Consider the following 19,090-nt stretch of genomic DNA (forward strand, 5'->3'; position numbering starts at 1 on the left):
GCACACACGCATCTTAGAGGGAACATTTGTTTGTAAGTGTACCTCCAGTTTGTCTGTCCGCAACAGTTTTGGGTTGGTCGACGAAGCAGTTGTCAGCGATGCAGGGGGGCTTCCAGGGACGATGAGAGGGGTGCTGGGCAAGATTTCCGTGGGTACCAGACCCATGCTGTGTGAGATGGGTGTCAGGTATGGGGTGTAACTCAGAGCTGCACCGGACCCTAAACCTTGGCTGACCGGAAATGCCTGTTGCAGAAGAAAGACAGATTAATTAGGAACGGTCATGAAGAAGAAATGAAATAGGTTGAGTTCAGGACATGTCACGGTTGCCATTGCGCCCAATTGGCCCGGCCCGTGTTGCGCCAGCTGCGGCTCGTTGACAGATTGGCTTCTCTTCTATTTAAGCTCAGTGTTCTCACTCACCCTTGGTCAGTCCGTCAACGAACCTCTGCCCCGCAAGACGTGGGTTTTGACTCTGTCCCTGCCTACGTTTCCTGTCAGGTATTGTTCCCGCCTATTTTGTCCTGTTTGAAATCGATCTCCAGTTTCGTTCCCGTTTAGTTTGTCCTGTTTAATTTCGATATCCAGTGTTGATATCAATCCTATCTGTCCCGTCCTGTCCGGTATCACACCATCCGTCCGATATCTGCTCAAACAATTGGTATCGATCTCATCGGCCTCTGGCTTCCTGTCATTCCACACCAGACTGCTGCCGATCGCGAATCACTGGCGTTTGGGTTAACATGCATGACTGCCCCATTTCCCGTAAGATAAAAGCTTGTGTGAGAAACATCACGCATTTGGGTTCTCTCCCTGTTCCTGTTCATGACAGGACATGGGTGTACCCAGCCCGTTTTTAGGGGTTCTCAAACACCCTGAAAATGTATAGCATAATAAAAGTCAATTTTCCTTAATAAAGGGCAGAATAGGCTAAAATTTGATGAAAAACACTAGAAACAAAACATAAACGTGAACAAGGCAGTATTCGAAATACTCCACTGGCTTAAAATGGTTGAGTCCATTTGATTCTAAGCACCGCTTTGTAGTATTTATGCGTTAGAATTTTTGTAGTATTTCTATAGTAGAATTTTAGAATTACTGTAGTTGTATTTTTGTATTATTTTTGTATTCATAATTTTGTAGTATCGCTGTAGTTTGCAAGTATTTAGTGGTATTTCCCACAGTAGTATTTTGTAGTCTTTCCATAGTACATTTTTGTAGTGTATCTGTAGTATTTCTATTGTTGTATTTTTGTATTATTTCTGTCATATTTCTGTAAAGGTGTTTTTGGAGTGTTTCTGCCGTTATATTTATGTAGCAGTATTTTTGCATTATAGTGTTCATAATTTTGTTGTATTTTTGCAGTTCTATTTTTGTGGTATTTCCATAGTATAATCTTTGTAGTTTACCTGCAGTATTTTTGTTGAATAACTTTAGTTGTGTTTATGTGGTATTTTTGTAGTATTTATACTGTCAGATTTTTGTAGTATTGAATAGTCATACTTCAATTTTATTTTGAAGTATTTTGTAGTATTTCCACTATAGTACTTTGTAGTCTTTCCATAGTACATTTTTGTAGTATTTCTGTTGTTCTATTTTTGTAGTATTGCTGTCATATTTCTGTAGAAATGTTTTTGTAGTGTTTCTGTCGTAATGTAGCAGTAGTTTTGCATTACAGTGTTACTATAGTGGTGTTTTTTTAGTATTTCTGTGAAAGTATTTTTAAGTTTTCCCATTCTAGTATAGTTGTAGCATCTCTTTAGTATTTTTTTAATTTTACTGTTGATGAAATATTGTAGTATTTCTGTTGTAATAATTTTGTAATAGTATTTTTGTGTCATAGTATTACTGTAGTTGTATTTTTGTAGTATTTTTGCAGTTGTATTTTTGAGTTATTTCCATAGTATAATATTTGTAGTTAACCTGTAGCATTTTGTAGTATGACTTGAGTTGTGTTTATGTGGTATTTTGTAGTATTTATACAGTCAGATTTTTGTAGTATTTTTGTGGTATTTTCATCGTAATACTGCACTTTTATTTTGTATTTTGTAGTATTTCCACTACAGTATTTTGTAGTCTTCCCATAGTACATTTATTGTAGTATATCTGTAGTATTTCTGTTGTTGTATTTTTGTAGTATTTCTGTCACCTTTCTGTAGTGTTTTTGCCGTAACATTTATGTAGAGGTATTTTTGTATTATAGCGTTACTGTAGTGGTGTTTTTTTTTAGTATTTCTGTAATGTATTTTGAAGTTTTCCCATTCTAGTATACATGTAGTATCTCTTTAGTAGTTTTAATATTACTGTTGATGTATTTTGTAGTTTTTCTATTGTAATAATTTTGGAATAGTATTTTGTTGTATCACAGTATTACTGTAGTAGTATTTTTGTAGTATTTCTTTAGATTTTTTTCTCATGAATATGAAGACAAAATAATAGGATAAGTGTTTTTAAGCACTAAATTTGATTTTAAATTTGATTTTTGAGATTCGGTAGGTCGGTAGGTAGGTAGATAGTAATTTTGTAGTATGTTTGTAATATGTTTGTTGCAGACACACAAAAAGACAATAAGGACAAAGTCGGACCACCAAAAATATTTTTTATACTATTACTATATTCACGTATATCTTCATTACACTTCGACCATTTTTCTTTGGCGGGTCGGATAAAGAAGGCTGACGGGCCGCACATGGCCCGCGGACCATGGTATACCCACCCCTGATCTAGGTGCTCAGCACCCCTAAGACTCTGGACCTAAAACCGCCCCTGGTTCAGGATAAGCCAATTCCTGTAAGCAGCACTGACCACAGGTTGCACGGTGGTGCCGGGAATCATAAACTGCATCTGATGGGCCAACATGGCGGCTGCTGTCTTTTGTTGGATTAGGTTATTGCGCCCGTTGATCTCCAGCTGGGTTTTGAGGTGAGCCGGTGGGTGGAGGTACTTGCAGTTCTCCCGTGTGCAACGACCCTGAAAAAGAAGACAGACAGACAAAACCGGTTAAGTATAAGGTAGAAGACGGGCACAAGACACTTTACCAGAACGGGAACAGAACCCACTCGCGTAACGTTCCTCGCAGTTTTATTGGGAAGAAGGGAAGGGATTGCACACATGATCCGGTGATCGCTGGTCGTGGGGAGCAGGTCGCTTTGAACGCAGAAGTGGGACTGTGGCGAGCGATAGCGGTGTCGGGAATGGAAAAAAACGGGTAAGTAGCCGGGATAGAAGAGAACGTGATCGGGATCAGAAACAAGCTTAAAGCCCGGAGAGGAGAGTAGACGTGGTCGAGATAAAAAACGGATCGTTATTCGGGTGCCGGAGAACAGATGTGGTCGAGATCAAAACAGGTGTCAGAACCAGAACAGATACAGGACCCAATCGCTTGACGTTCTCACACAAGCTTTTTATTTTATGGGAAATGGGGAGTCATGCGCGTTAGGAAGCTGGTCTGGTGTGAAAGGACAGGACGCCAGAGACCGACAAGATCGATAAAGAATCAGGGTAACGAAAATAAACAGGAAAAACTAGACAAGAACCAAAACTGGAGCAACTAACCAACAGGACAAGAATAGACGGAAAACAAAACTGGAACCCGAAATTAAACAGTACAAAAATAAACGGGAACAATACCGGACTGCAGATATCACAGGAAAACAGGACAGAACCCACGTCTTGTGGGGCAGAAGTTTGTTTGACGGGCTGACAACCGAAGCAAGAGAGCGCTGAGCTTTATATAAACAGAAACTCAATCTCTCAAGGAGCCGCAGCTGCGCCACACGGGCGGGGCCAATTGGGCACCACAGCAAACGTGACACACACGGGCGCAGCCAATTGAGCGCCATGGCAACCATGACAACAGGTCGTGATTCGGGACGGGAGAGCAGACGTGGTCTAGCTCAAAACAGATCGGAACGGGAGACTAGCAGGAGCAAAAAAAAACAGGACAGGCGAAAAAGGGCTTGCCGTGTAAAAATGGAGATTCGCAGACGGACCGACCATAGGGGACTGACAGTTCTGACTCAGTCCTGATTTCCTGTTGATATCTTCAGTCCAGTGTTGTTCCCGTTTATTTTTGTCCCGTTTTATTTTGGGTTCCAGTTTTGTTTCCGTCTATTTTTACCCTGTTTATTATTTTCATCAGTTTTCGTTCCCGTCTAGGTTCTCCTGTTAGTTATCGATATCCTGATTTGTTGTCAATCCTGTCTGTCCCTTCCAGTGTGAATAAGCAAACTAATGGTTGTCTGTCCTTGTGATCCCTGCAACTTGCTGGCAACCAGTTAAGAGTGTCCGCTGCCCACTGCCCGAAGACAGCTGGGATGGGCTCCAGCACCCCCGCGACCCTACTGAGGATAAGCGGTGCTGATAACAGATGGATGGACGTTCCCATGAAAAGAGCCACGTATGGCTCGCGAAGTTCCTGACCCCTGTCGTATACTGTATATATATATATATATATATATATATATATATTTGTTTCACTCAAGGCTAACACATCAACCTTCCTTTTAATCATCATTCTTCCACTCAGTCGCTTTACTTCCACATATATATATATATATATATATATATATATATATATATATACAGTGTTCTGGTTTGCCCGCGTCCCTGCGTCCTAGACGCATCATTTTTGCTGGGGACGCATCGTGTCAAATCAACGTGCGTCCCGGGACGCAACGTTTTTGACACCAAATTGTCATTATTACCCGATTACTTTTTTTGACAAAGATTTACCGCACTCCAAACTTTTCGTCAGGCAGATTGCCATTGTTGTTTTGGTCTCGCGGTTCGAGTTTTCGTCCGCACGACGATCTCGGCAAACGAGATCTCGTTGCTTCGAGATGACGTCATTGTTGTGGTGCTTGTTGTTGAGTGAAGGTTAAGTATGCCTTCGAAAAAACAGTATTAGGTGAAAATCAACGCAAAATTGGTAATTTCTTCAGTGTCAGTAATTAGTCGAAACATAACGCAGAAAGTGATAACAACGGCAATAATTCCGGCACGTAAAAACGGCGGAGAAATTCGTCGGAAGATCGCGGAGGCAAGGAAAACACGTGTGTTGAAGCGAACAATTCGACGAAATAAAATAAACAAAAGAAAACTCCTAGCAAGAAAAAGACTTTTCTGCCAAAATGGACTCAATTATATTCCTGGTGACGCTATGAGGAGGATGATAATGGATTGGACCTTGAGAAGGCATTACACCTGTGGCGGGACAGCAAACCACGAAGAATTTATGAACTGAAAAATCTGAAGTGATAACTGCTTTGTATTACCAATTAACTGTGATGATTAAAACTGATTGAGAATATAGATGAATATAATTATTTCAGCAATATTATTTCGTACAATGTACAATATTGTTGTGAACTGAAAACTGAAGTGATAACTGATTTGTATTTCCAATAAACTGTGATGATTAAAACTGAATGAATGTATAGATTTATATTATATATTTGTTGCCGATTTACAATTTCAACCCCGATAACACTAAATTTTGGGTTACCCATAGATCTCTGTTGGGACCCATAGATTTTTGAGCATGCGAGTCCCACTGACCCATCACTTTTCACAGCTCAAATGAACACTGTATATATATATATATATATATATATATATACTGGACTGTCTCAGAAAATTAGAATATTGTGATAAAGTTCTTTATTTTCTGTAATGCAATTAAAAAAACAAAAATGTCATACATTCTGGATTCATTACACATCAACTGAACTATTTCAAGCCTTTTATTATTTGAATATTGCTGATTTTCGCTTACAGCTGAAAAAAACTCAAAAATCCTATCTCAAAATATTAGAATAATTCCTCAGACCAAGTAAAAAAAATAATTTTATAACAGCAAAACTAAATCAAACATTTGAAAATGTCCATTGATGCACTCAGTACTTGGTTGGGAATCCTTTTGCACGGATTACTGCATCAATCCGGCGTGGCATGGAGGCAATCAGCCTGTGGCATTGCTGAGGTGTTGTTGATGCCCAGGATGCTTCGATAGCGGCCTTCAGCTCATTTGCATTTGTAGGTCTAGTGTCTTTCATCTTCTTCTTAACTAAACCCCACAAATTCTCAATGGGGTTCAGATCAGGGGAATTAGCAGGCCAATCAAGGACAGTGATGCCATGGTCAGTGCACCAGTTACTGGTGGTTTTGGCACTGTGGGCAGGTGCCAGATCATGCTGGAAAATGAAATCCTCATCTCCATAGAGCTTTTCAGCAGATGGAAGCATGTAGTGCTCTAAAATCTCTTGGTACACAGTTGCATTTACTCTGGACTTGATGAAACACAGTGGACCAACACCAGCAGCTGACATGGCTCCCCAAACCATTGCTGACTGTGGGAACTTCACACTGGATTTCAAGCAACTTGGATTTTGCTCCTCTCCAGCCTTTCTCCAGACTCTGGCGCCTTGACTTCCAAATGAAATGCAAAACTTGCTTTCGTCTGAAAAGAGGACTTTGGACCACTCTGCAACTGTCCAGTGCTTCTTCTCCATAGCCCAAGTCAGACGCTTCTTCCGTTGTCTTGACTTCAGAAGTGGCTTGACCATGGGAATACGGCTATTGTAGCCCATTTCCCGGACACGTCTGTGAACTGTGGCTTTTGATACCTGGACTCCAGCTTCAGCCCACTGTCTTTGAAGCTCCCCCAAATTCTGGAAGCGGCTCTTCTTCACAATTTTGTTAAGGCTGCGGTCATCTCTCTTGGTTGTGCAGCGTTTCCGGCCACATTTTTCCCTTCCAACAGACTTTTTGTGGATATGCTTTGAAACTGCACTCTGTGAACAGCCTGCTCTTTGAGAAATTTCTTTTTGTGTCTTACCCTTCTGATGGAGGGTATCAATGATGGTCCTCTGGACAGCAGACAGATCAGCAGTCTTCCCCATACTTGTGATTTAGTTTACTGAACCAAGCTGAGTGTTTTTAAGGCTCAGGAAACCCTCGCAAGGTGTTTCGAGTTAATTAGATGATTCAGGTGATTAGTTGAATAGCCTACTTGTATACTTTTTCATGATATTCTAATATTTTGAGATAGGATTTTTGAGTTTTCTTAAGCTGTAAGCCAAATTCAGCAATATTCAAATAATAAAAGGCTTGAAATAGTTCAGTTGATGTGTAATGAATCCAGAATGTATGACATTTTTGTTTTTTTAATTGCATTACAGAAAATAAAGAACTTTATCACAATATTCTAATTTTCTGAGACAGTCCAGTATATATATATATATATATAAATCCAAGCTGGTGCCGTGTAGTTTGTGTAACGCTGAGCAAACGTCTGAGGCTAAATGACCCCGCAGTGCGCTACTCCAACCTGGTCTATGCTTCACATGAGCCAAGCAACTCACAGCTACCCACACATACGCATATTAAAATGCTTGGATCACAACAGGCAGCGCCCACGCACACTAACACTGTCGTGCATGAGGAGGTGGACGAAAACAAAATGGCCGTGAGCAGCACGGAGGAAGGATGCTAGTTCTGATCCTCACCAGTGTCGGGAACGCTAAATTAAATGTAAATGGTCTGCTTATAGCGCTTTTCAAATCAATGAAGACCTCCCAGAGCGCTTTACAATGTGCTTCACACTTACCCATTCAGTGTCTTGAGCAAGGACACCTCGTCATATAACACGGAGGAGCCGGGAATCGAACCTGCGACCTCTGGATCCCAAGACGTCATGCTGACAGCTACATGCTAATGGACCCATGCAAACGAGTCTTGCCAACCATTACATGCTAACGAGTCATGCTAACGGCTACATGATAACGAGTTATGCGAACCGCTACATGCTGAGGAGTTATGCTAGCACTACATGCTATGCTGCTGGAAATGTGAATTTCCCTTCGGGGATGAACAAAGTATCTATCTATCTATCTATCTATCTAACGAGTTATGCTAACGACTACATCCTAAAGGCTATATGCAAATGAGTCGCACTAACGAATTATAAATGTGAATGTAAATATAAATGGTCTGGATTTCTGTAGCGCTTTTCAAGTCAATGAAGACCTCCCAGAGCGCTTTACAATGTGCTTCACACTTACCTATTCAGTGTCTTGCACAAGGACACCTCGTCATAAAACACTGAGGAGCCGGGAATCGAACCTGCGACCACTTGATCCCAAGATGTTATGCTGACGACTACATGCTAATGGATACATGCAAACGAGTCTTGCCAACAGCTAAGTGCTAACCATTACATGCTAACGAGTCATGCTAACGGCTGCATGCTAACGAGTCATGCTAACGGCTACATCCGAACGTCTCATGCTAACGAAAACATGATAACGAGTTATGCTAACTGCTACATGAAACTGAATCATGCTAACGAGTTAGAAATGTGAATGTAAATGGTCTGGATTTCTATAGCGCTTCAATGAAGACCTCCCAGAGCACTTTCCAATGTGCTTCACACTCTTCCCTTTGACACACTAACTAACCGATAGCAGCGTCAGCCATGCAAGGCAACGAACTGCTTATGGGGGGCATTAGGGATTCAGTGTAACGGCTGCATGCTAACGAGTCATGCTAACGGATACATGATAACGAGTTATGCGAACCGCTACATGCTAAGGAGTTATGCTAGCACTACATGCTAACGAGTTATGCTAAATACTACATCCTAACGGCTAAATGCAAATGAGTCGTACTAACGAATTATAAATGTGAATGTAAATATAAATGGTCTGGATTTCTGTAGCGCTTTTCAAGTTAATGAAGACCTCCCAAAGCGCTTTACAAAGTGCTTCACACTCTTCCCTTTGACACACTGACTAACCGATAGCAGCGTCAGCCATGCAAGGCAACGACCTGTTTATGGGGTGCATTAGGCATTCAGTGTCTTGCCCGAAGACATTTCGACATATACCACGGAGGAGCCGGGAATCGAACCTGCGACCTCTTGATCCCAAGATTGCTAACGAGTCTTGCCAACCACTAAGTGCTCACCGTAACATCCTAACGAGTCATGCTAACGGCTACATGCTAACGGCTGCATGCTAACGAGTCATGCTAACGGCTACATCCGAACGTGTCATGAGAGACCACACCATTTAAAAACATTCTGAGACTTTTATGTCCACCGTATGGTTGTGAAAATACTTTACTATCTGAGGTTTTATCGTGTAAAACTCGATTTGGCTCAACATCATCCCGAGTCAATTGAGTTTGGAACCCTTACTGTAAAGGATCTTTGACAAGCGCGCCAGCTGCTAGCTTACAGCCACATGATGCAATTCTACATTTCAGTGAGACCGCTAACACCAAGGCCTTTTGTTGTTGTGCTGTGTGGCATCCATTGGCGCAGGGGCTCCTAGAAGAAATGTTTTCAAGGAATTGGTGGCAAAAACCATTACGTGTCAGAATCAGATTACAACTTCTGACAGACCCTAACAAAAGAAATAAATCCATTACACTGCAACACCCTTTGTTTTGCACTTTTGAAAATGGATGGATGTTTGTCGTAATCATATGATTTAAAGCAGTACTTCTAAGGCACAAGTGCCATTTTGAGGGAAATGTACTTTTAAAAATGATATAATATATATATATATAATATATATATACACAGAAGAAGGTTTAGGGTCTGATAATCTTTACAAATGGAAGCAGGAAGCTAGTCGCTCTCGCAATCGGATTTTGATCCGAATACGGAAGTGGCGGTGTCAGGGACGGAAAAACAGGTCGATAGCTGGGACAGGGGAGCAAAAAACGTGGTCGGGGTCAGAAACAGGTCGTAAGCCGGGACAGGAGGGCAGAAGTGGTCGGGATCAAAAACGGGTCGTAAGCCGGGACAAACGGGGAGATCAGGAATGGGCAGGTGGAAAAACGGGACAGGCGAGAGTCAGGGTCAAAAAGGCTTGCCTTGTGACAACAGAGGTTCGCAGACGGACTGACAAAAGGAGAGTGACAGGACCGGGATTAAAAAGGGACAGGGAGCCAATCAGATGATGATCCAAATTGGTAATCAGGCGATCCAAATTGGTAATCATGACAGTAATACCCACTCATCCATATTCTGCACAAAAGTAAACAGTTCCACAATATAAAGTGCTTTTAACACTGCAGTGCAAAATCAATAAATCCAACACTTAAAACCTGAAACACTGGTCAAGTAGAAATAGAAAACTGTCATGATTACCGATGTGAAGGACCTGTGCCCGCGCCTTGGGCGCCAACTGCCTCGGATTGGCTCCTTGTCCCAATTTGAACCCACTCCTGTCACCTGTTGTCAGTGCGTCTGCGAACCTCAGTTTACTCTAGGCAAGCTTTTTCAACCCTGACTCCCACCTGTTTTTGCTCCCGTCTGTTTCCCTGCTTCGACCTGGTTTTTGATCCTGACCATGTCTACTCTCCTCTCCTGACTTTCGACCCGTTGCTGATCCGAACCACATTTTTTGCTATCCCGTCTTGGCTACTTACCTGTTCCCGAACCCGCCATCGCTCGCCACGAAAGTCCCACTTCCGCGTTCAGAGCGGCCTGCTTCCCGCGTCCAGCAATCACCGGATCGTGGGTGCAACCCTTTCCTTTCTTCCAAAAAAACAGAAATGTAGCGCAAGTGGGTCCTGTCTCCGTTCTGGTCGTGACAGGAAATTTCACTTCAAATATTTTGTTCACAAAAGTCAAGAATAAAACAATATAAAGTGACTATTCAATCCCTCTCTCTGTGTGATGTTACGTGCTTAATAACCAGGGTTGGGTAGGGTTACTTTAACTGGATTACTTTCAATGACTTTTGGATTACTCCAATACCAAATATGCTAACGAAAGACAAAAGAAACTAGACTCCATTTTGTGCAGGCTCGGGGAGTAACGGAATACATGGAACGGCAAAAATGATGTTGGCAAGCTGTTTGGATTTATTTTCATTTTGTTTCTGTGGCATTTTATGTTCGTTTTGCTGGAGATCAAAGAGATCAAAGCCAGGAGAGAAAGCTTACCACGTGTTGTGAGTCATACTTGTATTCATATTTAGTTTCTTTTGTCTTTTATTAGCATATTTGGTATTGGAGTCATCCAAAAGTCATTGAAAGTAATCAAGTTAAGGTAACCCTACCCAACCCTGTTAATAACATAAGAACTCCAAAAAAAAATATTGTTCGAGTTTGTTCAGTTCCTTTTTTTTAAATGAATGTGCACAAACTACAATAACTTCAGCTGACGAAAAGATTTAGGTTTAAAAAAAAAAAAGAAGAAAACCTTAAAACAACTCAAACATTCAATTCCTTTTCAAAGCGTTTTACAACCTAAATGCAGTGTGTCCATAGCGGGCAAGAGGATAGGGTGGTCTTTGAAATCAAAATGCAAATGGTTACAATTGGGCAGGAAGGGGTTCACAACTAAAGCACTCTTCTGCAAGCTTGATAGAAGACTGGCCTTCTGTGTCTATGCTACCCAAAATATGCAGCAGTTCCCACTCTAAGCCTTCAGGCCAGATGATGGCGATAGAGACAGTTTGTGCCATTTGACATGTACGAGCTTCTGTTGGTTTAACCCTTTAACGCCTACCAAAGGGACACCAGTCACTGGTCCTTTTGGATCCTCCAAATGGCCACTTTTGGAAAGATCTAGATCAGGGGTGTCAAACTCATTTTAACTGGGGGGGCCACACGATACAACAAACATTCTCTCGGGGGCTAGGCTAGTAGATTAGAGAGAAAGAAAAAGAAATAGAGAAAGAGAGAGGGGGTGAAAAAAGAGAGGGTGGGGCAAAAAAGAGAAAGAGAGAGTGAGAGAGAGAGAGAGGGACAAAAGAAATAAAAAGAAAAATAGTGAGAGAGGGGAAAGAGAGAAAGAATGAAATCCAAAGAGAAATAAAAATAAAGAAAGAAAAAAAAGACAAGTGGAGAAAGAGAGAAGGACAAAGCAAGAGAGAGAGAGAGAGACAGAAAGAGCGAGAAAGAGTGAAAAGAGAGAGTGCAAAATATGGTAAAAAGACACATCTTTGCATTACTCATTTAAATGATACCATGAAAATAGTCATTCAGTTTCAGCCACTTATTCTCACCAGGGAGCCAATCAGAGGTTGACTCCTAGCAGTGGGAGGGGTGATATCCTGTACTGGTTCCTAGTGAAGGATTTTATACATTTGACTATAAAGGATTTTATATGATTGAATACAAGTTACATTCATTGAGTTTAATGCTATAGTTATTTACTGATAGTGCCTTTATTCAATGAGCAGTGAAAGTTCAGGGCAGGCATAAGTAGTGGAAGAGATTGTTTACAGAACGGAACGTACTGCTGATAAGATAATCAGCACATCCAGACGGTGTTGACGCAGGCGTTGTTCTGAGTACCCCAGACATGGACGCTCGTCTACGAGATGGTGAAGCCCAGGGGGCTTCCTTGGCGCGCCCATGGGAGGAGTCGGCACGCCATTATGCTGGGAGAAGATGGCCAATAGGAGAAAGCTAAAGGACTTGATAAAAAGGTTTCCCAGGGACTCCAACGTCACTAATTCGGCCGTTTTCGATAGAGTACACTTAGTTAGGGAAATTAAATTTGCCCCCGTGTGGAAATGTAGGCTTTTCTGTTTTCCCTCAAGAAACGAGTACGCATACATTTTGGGGTGAATGTAGGTTGTGTTCGGTTAATGGAGTCAGCTAACTATTTCGAACAACTTGGTAAACGGTACATTTGGATAATTAAATTCCAAACACTAGCCAATAGCAAGACAATCAATCAAACAGGTTTTTCCAATTGCTTTTATAAACCAAAATTCTGACCTTAACCTCTATATTGCTTTCATGTATATCTAGTGACTGATCCAGATCATACCTAAAAACATGAACAGTACTTAGTCCAGCAATATTGAACAGTCGGTTATCTTTAATCTAACCACAAGGATGGAGCTCTGCTTTAGTTAATCTGATTATCTGTGACCTGCTGAGACATGGAACCCACGATTCAGATTTTATTTAATCTGCACTCGCACTCTACAATAGAGTACTGAGTAATCTATGAACCCCCTTTACTTGGGTATATAAAAACACAGGTAAAGATCTGCAGCCGACAGATTACGAATAAGAAAATAAATGCGGCAGAATTTTGACCCACACTTTGAATTTTAAGGAGAAAAATCTGTGTGACTACATACAAATGGGTGACACACTTTTTTACGTCCTCCTTTAAAAAGAACTGTGCCACAATCCCCAGAGACAACAGCAGGCCCTCTGCTAATTTTGCAACAGTTTCAGTCTCTCTTGGCATTCAGGGCAGTGAGTACTCCGGCGTGCTAAAAATAAAACCAAAGTCTACTATGAATGCAAATGAAGAAAAAAAAAAAAAGAAATAAAACCAAGATGATTTATATTGTTGTCTCGGTAAAATGCATACCTGTCGCGCTCCAGGGCCCCGTGCCCTTACAAACTGTCGTATTTTTCCTTACAAAATATAAAATAATCTTACACCATATTTTTTTTTTCAAACGTGTTTATTTATGTAGTTTAACATGTTATATTGTACATGTGTTTCGTTATATCATATATATTGTTAATGAACGTTTTGTTGTGAGATACTGAGTTGCTCGACATAAATGAGGTTTATTATAAAAAAGTTCAAAAATGAAGTCGCTTGGACGTTCACCGTAGAAGGAAAAAATACATGCAAATAGAATTAAGTAGAATAATACATTTTCTTATTAAAATTATGAATTAATTTTCTGAATGAAATTATTGTTGGTAATATACTGATTCAAGGGATAACCACAAACCTGTCTAGTTTCCTTTTTTCCTTTTATACTTCCCTTTTTTCTTAACTTCTTTATACAACATCATCATTCGTAATATTATGCACCAAAGCAAATGAGCCGTTTCAGAGGTTGAGCAGAAAAAGCCGGTTCTCTAAAAAGAGACGGACTTCCTTTCACTACACAACTACCACGGAATGATGCATGATGGGAAATATCCAGGCGGCAGACGCATGTGCACAGTAGCATCAAACTGCTTGCTTCGTTTGCAACGAAAAAACGATACCGAGATAGAGGCTACCGCGGCGAACTCGTTTGACTTAATTGTTTTGCAATTTCGTGATAGTTGGTACCCATAATTGACAAATTTGCCTTTTTCCATACAGATTTTCTTGTACGTCGTACACGTCTTAAAATGAATAATAAACATACTTTGTACAGCAAAAACGTACAGGTTGGCAGGTATGAAAATGCATGTCGGGCGTGTCGAGAAGTTTAAATCCTAACGACAGATAAAGGAAGCTAATGAGATGGAAGGACGAGCGCGGATCTGTGCATCAAAGCCTCTTTTAAACGCACTCAGCAGATAGAGGGCCGAGCATCACATGGATGCTTACTCTCCCACTTTGGAGATTAAAGCCTTGGTTGCTGACAAAAGAAAGTTTAGGAAATATTGGTTTATAATTCACCAGGAAGTGAAAATAAGCAAGAGGCATTAATGCAGGTGAGTCAAACTCATTGCAGTTCTACGTATATTTCAAGTTGGTCGCACTATTTCAATTCAATAGCCGATATCTATAGCCTACAAATAACAATATTTGACAAACACATAAGGATACTACTGATGTGTCAAGAACCAGAACCGGATCAGGACTCAAACGCGTGACGTTTCACACACAAGCCTTTTATTTTACGGGAAATGGGGAGTCATGCACGCTAGGCAGCAGTCTGGCGTGGAATGATAGGAAGCCAGAGGCAGACGAGATCGATACCAATTGCCCGAGCAGATATCGGACAGATGGGGTCGTTACCGGACAGGACGGGACAGACAGGATTTATATAAAAACAGGATATCGAAATTAAACAGGACAAACTAGATGGGAACGAAACTGGAAACAGATATTAAACAACGGGACAGACAGGACTGATATCAAAACAGGGTATCGAAAATAAACAGGACAAACTAGACGGGAACGAAACTGGAAACCGATATTAAACAACGAGACAGACAGGATAGATATCAAAACAGGATATCGAAATAAAACAGGACAAACTAGACGGGAACGAAAACTGGAGAGTATAATACGAAACGAAACTAAAAACCGAAATTAAACAGGACAAAATAAACCGGACTAATACCGGACAGGAAATGCCAACAGAAAACAGGACCGAGTCAAAACCCACGTCTTGCAGGGCAGAGGTTCGTTGATGGACTGACAAAGGAAGCAAGAGAGCACTGAGCTTAAATAGACGGAAAGCCAATCTGTCAATGAGCCGCAGCTGGCGCCACACGGGCGGGGCTAATTGGGCGCCATGGCAACCGCCCTCTTCAATTTTATTTGCCAATCGATTATTTGTTCAAAGACCTTTAAAGCTATAACCTGAGCTAACATCTCAATCATATTTGACTGAGGACTTAAGCCCTGTTTACAGGTTTATTTTTTAAATTGAGGTTTTGAAAGCTTTAGCTTTGACTGATAAAAATTTAGCTTAACTATTAGAAAAAGATAGAAACTCAAATATACAATTCCGCAGATGTTGTTGACTGTCATTCACCTTTCCTTGCCCAAAGGGAATAGCGCCTCACCTTGATCAGCTTGTTGTGCTGGCTGGGATACGGTCTCTGAGGATGCTCTGTTGAGTGATAAAGTCACCACGAGGCATACAGTATGTGCAGCTGAAGAAAACATCCCGCCATAACTAAAGCCGCAGAGGGCTGAAGTGGCAAGTGCGCTGAAGTGCTTCTTTATCAGGCTTAAGAACCAATTTTGAGAAGTCAAAACGAAAGGAATACCCTACTAGGAAAAGGACTACTATGTGATTTTGCCTCACAACAAGTCAAAGAGTGATTAAAAATTATAAAAACCATGTGAAATTTGATCTGTTTTTGAAACAACAAAGGAAACAAAGATATCTAAGTGGCCCTCACTGATGCAAAGGGGCTACTGTGTCACTCAGTGAACAGTTTAAGGAATTACCGTAAATTCTGGGCTACATGCCACTCCTTTTTTTGCTACACCTTAAACACTACGGCTTTAAATACGGTGCGGCTTCTTCTTTTATTTTCTTGAAAAACAGTGAGCTGTTCTTTCCCAAAACGCATACCCTGTAAATACAAAACACCCCAGTTGTCATGAACTGGAACAGAATAAGAACCCAAATGCGTGACGTTTCTCACACAAGCTTTTATTTTACGGGAAATGGGAAGTCAAGCACGTTAGGCAGCGGTCTGGCGTGGAAAGACAGGAAGCCAGAGACCGACGAGATCGATTCCAATTGCCCGAGCAGATATCGGACGGATGGGGTCGATACCGGACAGGGCGGGACAGACAGGGTTGATATCAAAACAGAATATCGAAATCAAACTGGACAAACTAGACAGGAACGAAAACTGGAGATAATAATATAAACAGGACAAAAACAGGGCAGCACGTCGGCGCAGTGGTTAGCGCGTGTGCGGCACAGTTCTGAGGTTGTGGGAACCTCCTGCGTGGGTTCAAATCCAGCTACCTGCCTTACTGTGCGGAGTTTGTATGTTCTCCCCGTGCTTGCGTGGGTTTCCTCCGGGCACTCCGGTTTCCTCCCACATTCCAAAGACATGCATTTCAGGTGAATTGGCCGGTCCAAATTGTCCCTAGGTGTGAATGAGCCAGTGAGTTATCTGTCCCCGTGTGCCCTGCGATTGGCTGGCAACCAGTTCAGGGTGTCCCCTGCCCACTGCCCGGAAATGGCTGGGATGGGCTCCAGCCCCCCCGCAACCCTAATAAGGATAAGCGGTACAGCTAATGATATGAGATGAGGACAAAAACAGACAGGAACGATACCGGACAGGAAACGCAGGCTGGAAACAAGACAGAGTCAAAACCTGCGTCTCGCAGGGGCAGAGGTTCGTTGACGGACTGAAAAAGGGTGAGTACAAACGATACAGCAGTCAGATAAATACGATGATATTAACAAAATAAGTTTTGTCTAGAATCAAAAGTTTGTAGCTGGTTCAAAATGCGGAAGTGATACTTTAGAGACAAGAAAGTTTGACTATATCACTTCAATACTGGCTAACTTACAATGGCTCCGGTCCACATGTCGGTTTCAGATCATTGAATGGTGTAGTTATAATTATAATTTTTGAAAGATGATGGACCCATGTGGGGGCGGCAGGAACTGGAAGCAGGGGTGCTCCAAACAAGAACGGTATTTATTAACAAAAGAAAGCAACAAGTAGCAAATAAACATTGTTTCACTGAACAAGGAAATGTCCAAACCAGAAACAAAGACTGAAACTGTAAAATACATGGAGCAAAGGCGTGGTAGTCTAAGTAAAGATGACACACTGACCTGACAACGTGAAATGTTCAAAAGGTCCTTTTAAAGGATTCTGGATAATTGGGCACAGGTGTGGGATATTTTGACATACCTGTGCCCAGTTCAAACCCCGGTTTGGGCCCTCTGATAGGAAATATGTCAGACCCAGTCGTAAGCAGTCACAGGCGGTGAGTGATCTAGAACAGTATCTAGTGGTAGTCTCTAGGACTGCTCAAGAACTGGATATTCCTTCTTATAGCTAGCAAAATCTGTTTCCCCCAAAAAACTCATGTACAACATTCTTGTGTGTATAGGTGCTCGTAGATGGGTTACCACAGTACTCATAAAAATCTTGAAACACTTTAGCCATCATTTTTGCAGCAGACCCCAAAAGATTTCTTTTGCTGCCTCATTACATATAGGCAATTAAGGGGAAATCTGTCTCATTATAATAGGCAGCCCCTAGGGGCAGTAGTGTGCCCGTCTGCTGAATTGCTTGTAACTACCTCAAAGTGAGTGTGCACGCGCACTTTCGAGGTACGAATTGTGTCTAAATGTTTCTATTTTTATACTTAAAGGAAGAGATTACACAACAAGTCGACCTATTTTCAGAAAGTAAGAAAAGAGAAGATATTATTAGATGAAAATACAGCGCTGTGAAAAAGTACAGTATTTTCCGCCTTCCTGAATTCTGTTTTTTGTATATTTATAACTCAAAAAAAGGATCTAGATCATCAAACCAAATTTAATATCACACAGATATAAACCAATGAAATATACAATGCAGTTTTCAAATGTTGATACCATTGATTAAAGCACAAAAAAATTTAGGCCAATCTGTGTCATGATTACTGATGGGACTCAGCTGTGCCCGCTTCTGATTGGCTCCCGATCAGTATTTGAACCCCTCCTGTCAGTCCGTTTGCGAACCTCAGTGAATACTAGGCAAGCCTTTTTCGACCCTGACTCCCACCTGACCCGTTTTTGCTCCCCTCTGTCTCCGGCTACGACCTGTTCTGTTCTCCCGTCCCGGCTTATGATCTCTTTTGTCCCTCCACAAAGTCTACTCTCCCATTCTGGCTTACGACTCGCTTCCAAATCCGACCACGCCTTGCTCTCCCAGTCCTTGCTTACCATCTCTTTTGTCCCTCGACTACGTCTACTCTCCCGTTCTGGCTTATGACTCGCTTCCAACCCCGACTACGCCCTGATCTCCCTGTCCCAGCTCCCGACCAGTTTTCCACCCCTGACACCGCCATCGCTCGCTACGGAAGATCCAGATCGTGGGCACAGCCCTTCCTCTTTCCTTCAATAAAACTTGTGAGAAACGTAACGCAATTGGGTCCTGTTTCCGTTCTGGTCCTGACATTACTTGTGCTTAAGGGATCCGTGAACCATTAACATTAAAATGCTCTAAGCCAGGGGTCGGCAGCCATAACAGCAAAATATATTAATTTTATTTTGGGAAAGAGCCACACCGTATATTATGACACAAATTTACTAAATTGCTAAACCCACGCAAAAGCTTAGTCTTCAGCACATTTATTTTTGATGATTTCATAAAAATTATGAAAAGAGAATAATGCCAGAGCCCGTGTCCCAAAATCAACAAACATACCACTTTAAACTTGTCTCTTTCTTGCAATTACTCAAGATCGGTTAAACTCATTTTGACCTTTTTTTTCATGCATATTGGTTTCAAAAGCAGTTATTTTGTAAAAACGTCACAACATTCTGCAAACAGGGAGCCTGATGTGCTTACCTTTGGCACAGACGGCGTAGGGCGAGAGATGGGAGGGAGTGCTTGCACTTTTTGCATTGCTCCACCCATCCCTCCCACTCACCCAATCAAATAACTTTAA

At 41.6% G+C, this 19,090-nt stretch overlaps 1 protein-coding gene across 6 annotated transcripts in view; it reads right to left on the minus strand.

Annotated features, from left to right (window-relative positions):
- Window positions 1–19,090, minus strand: part of mbnl2 (muscleblind-like splicing regulator 2) — a 72,382-nt gene that overhangs the window by 24,506 nt on the left and 28,786 nt on the right. For all 6 annotated transcript variants that reach the window (XM_088330511.1, XM_088330515.1, XM_088330514.1 and 3 more), the window contains exons 3-4: window positions 2,803–2,967; window positions 43–243 (exon numbers count right to left, since the gene is read on the minus strand). In XM_088330511.1, the coding sequence (XP_088186637.1) occupies window positions 43–243; window positions 2,803–2,967 (366 nt within the window). The remainder of the gene's footprint in view (window positions 1–42; window positions 244–2,802; window positions 2,968–19,090) is intronic.

The sequence above is a fragment of the Urocampus carinirostris genome, chromosome 3 (genome assembly GCF_059441175.1).
Source record: "Urocampus carinirostris isolate Australia breed hairy pipefish chromosome 3, RoL_Ucar_1.0, whole genome shotgun sequence".
Lineage (NCBI taxonomy): Eukaryota > Metazoa > Chordata > Actinopteri > Syngnathiformes > Syngnathidae > Urocampus > Urocampus carinirostris.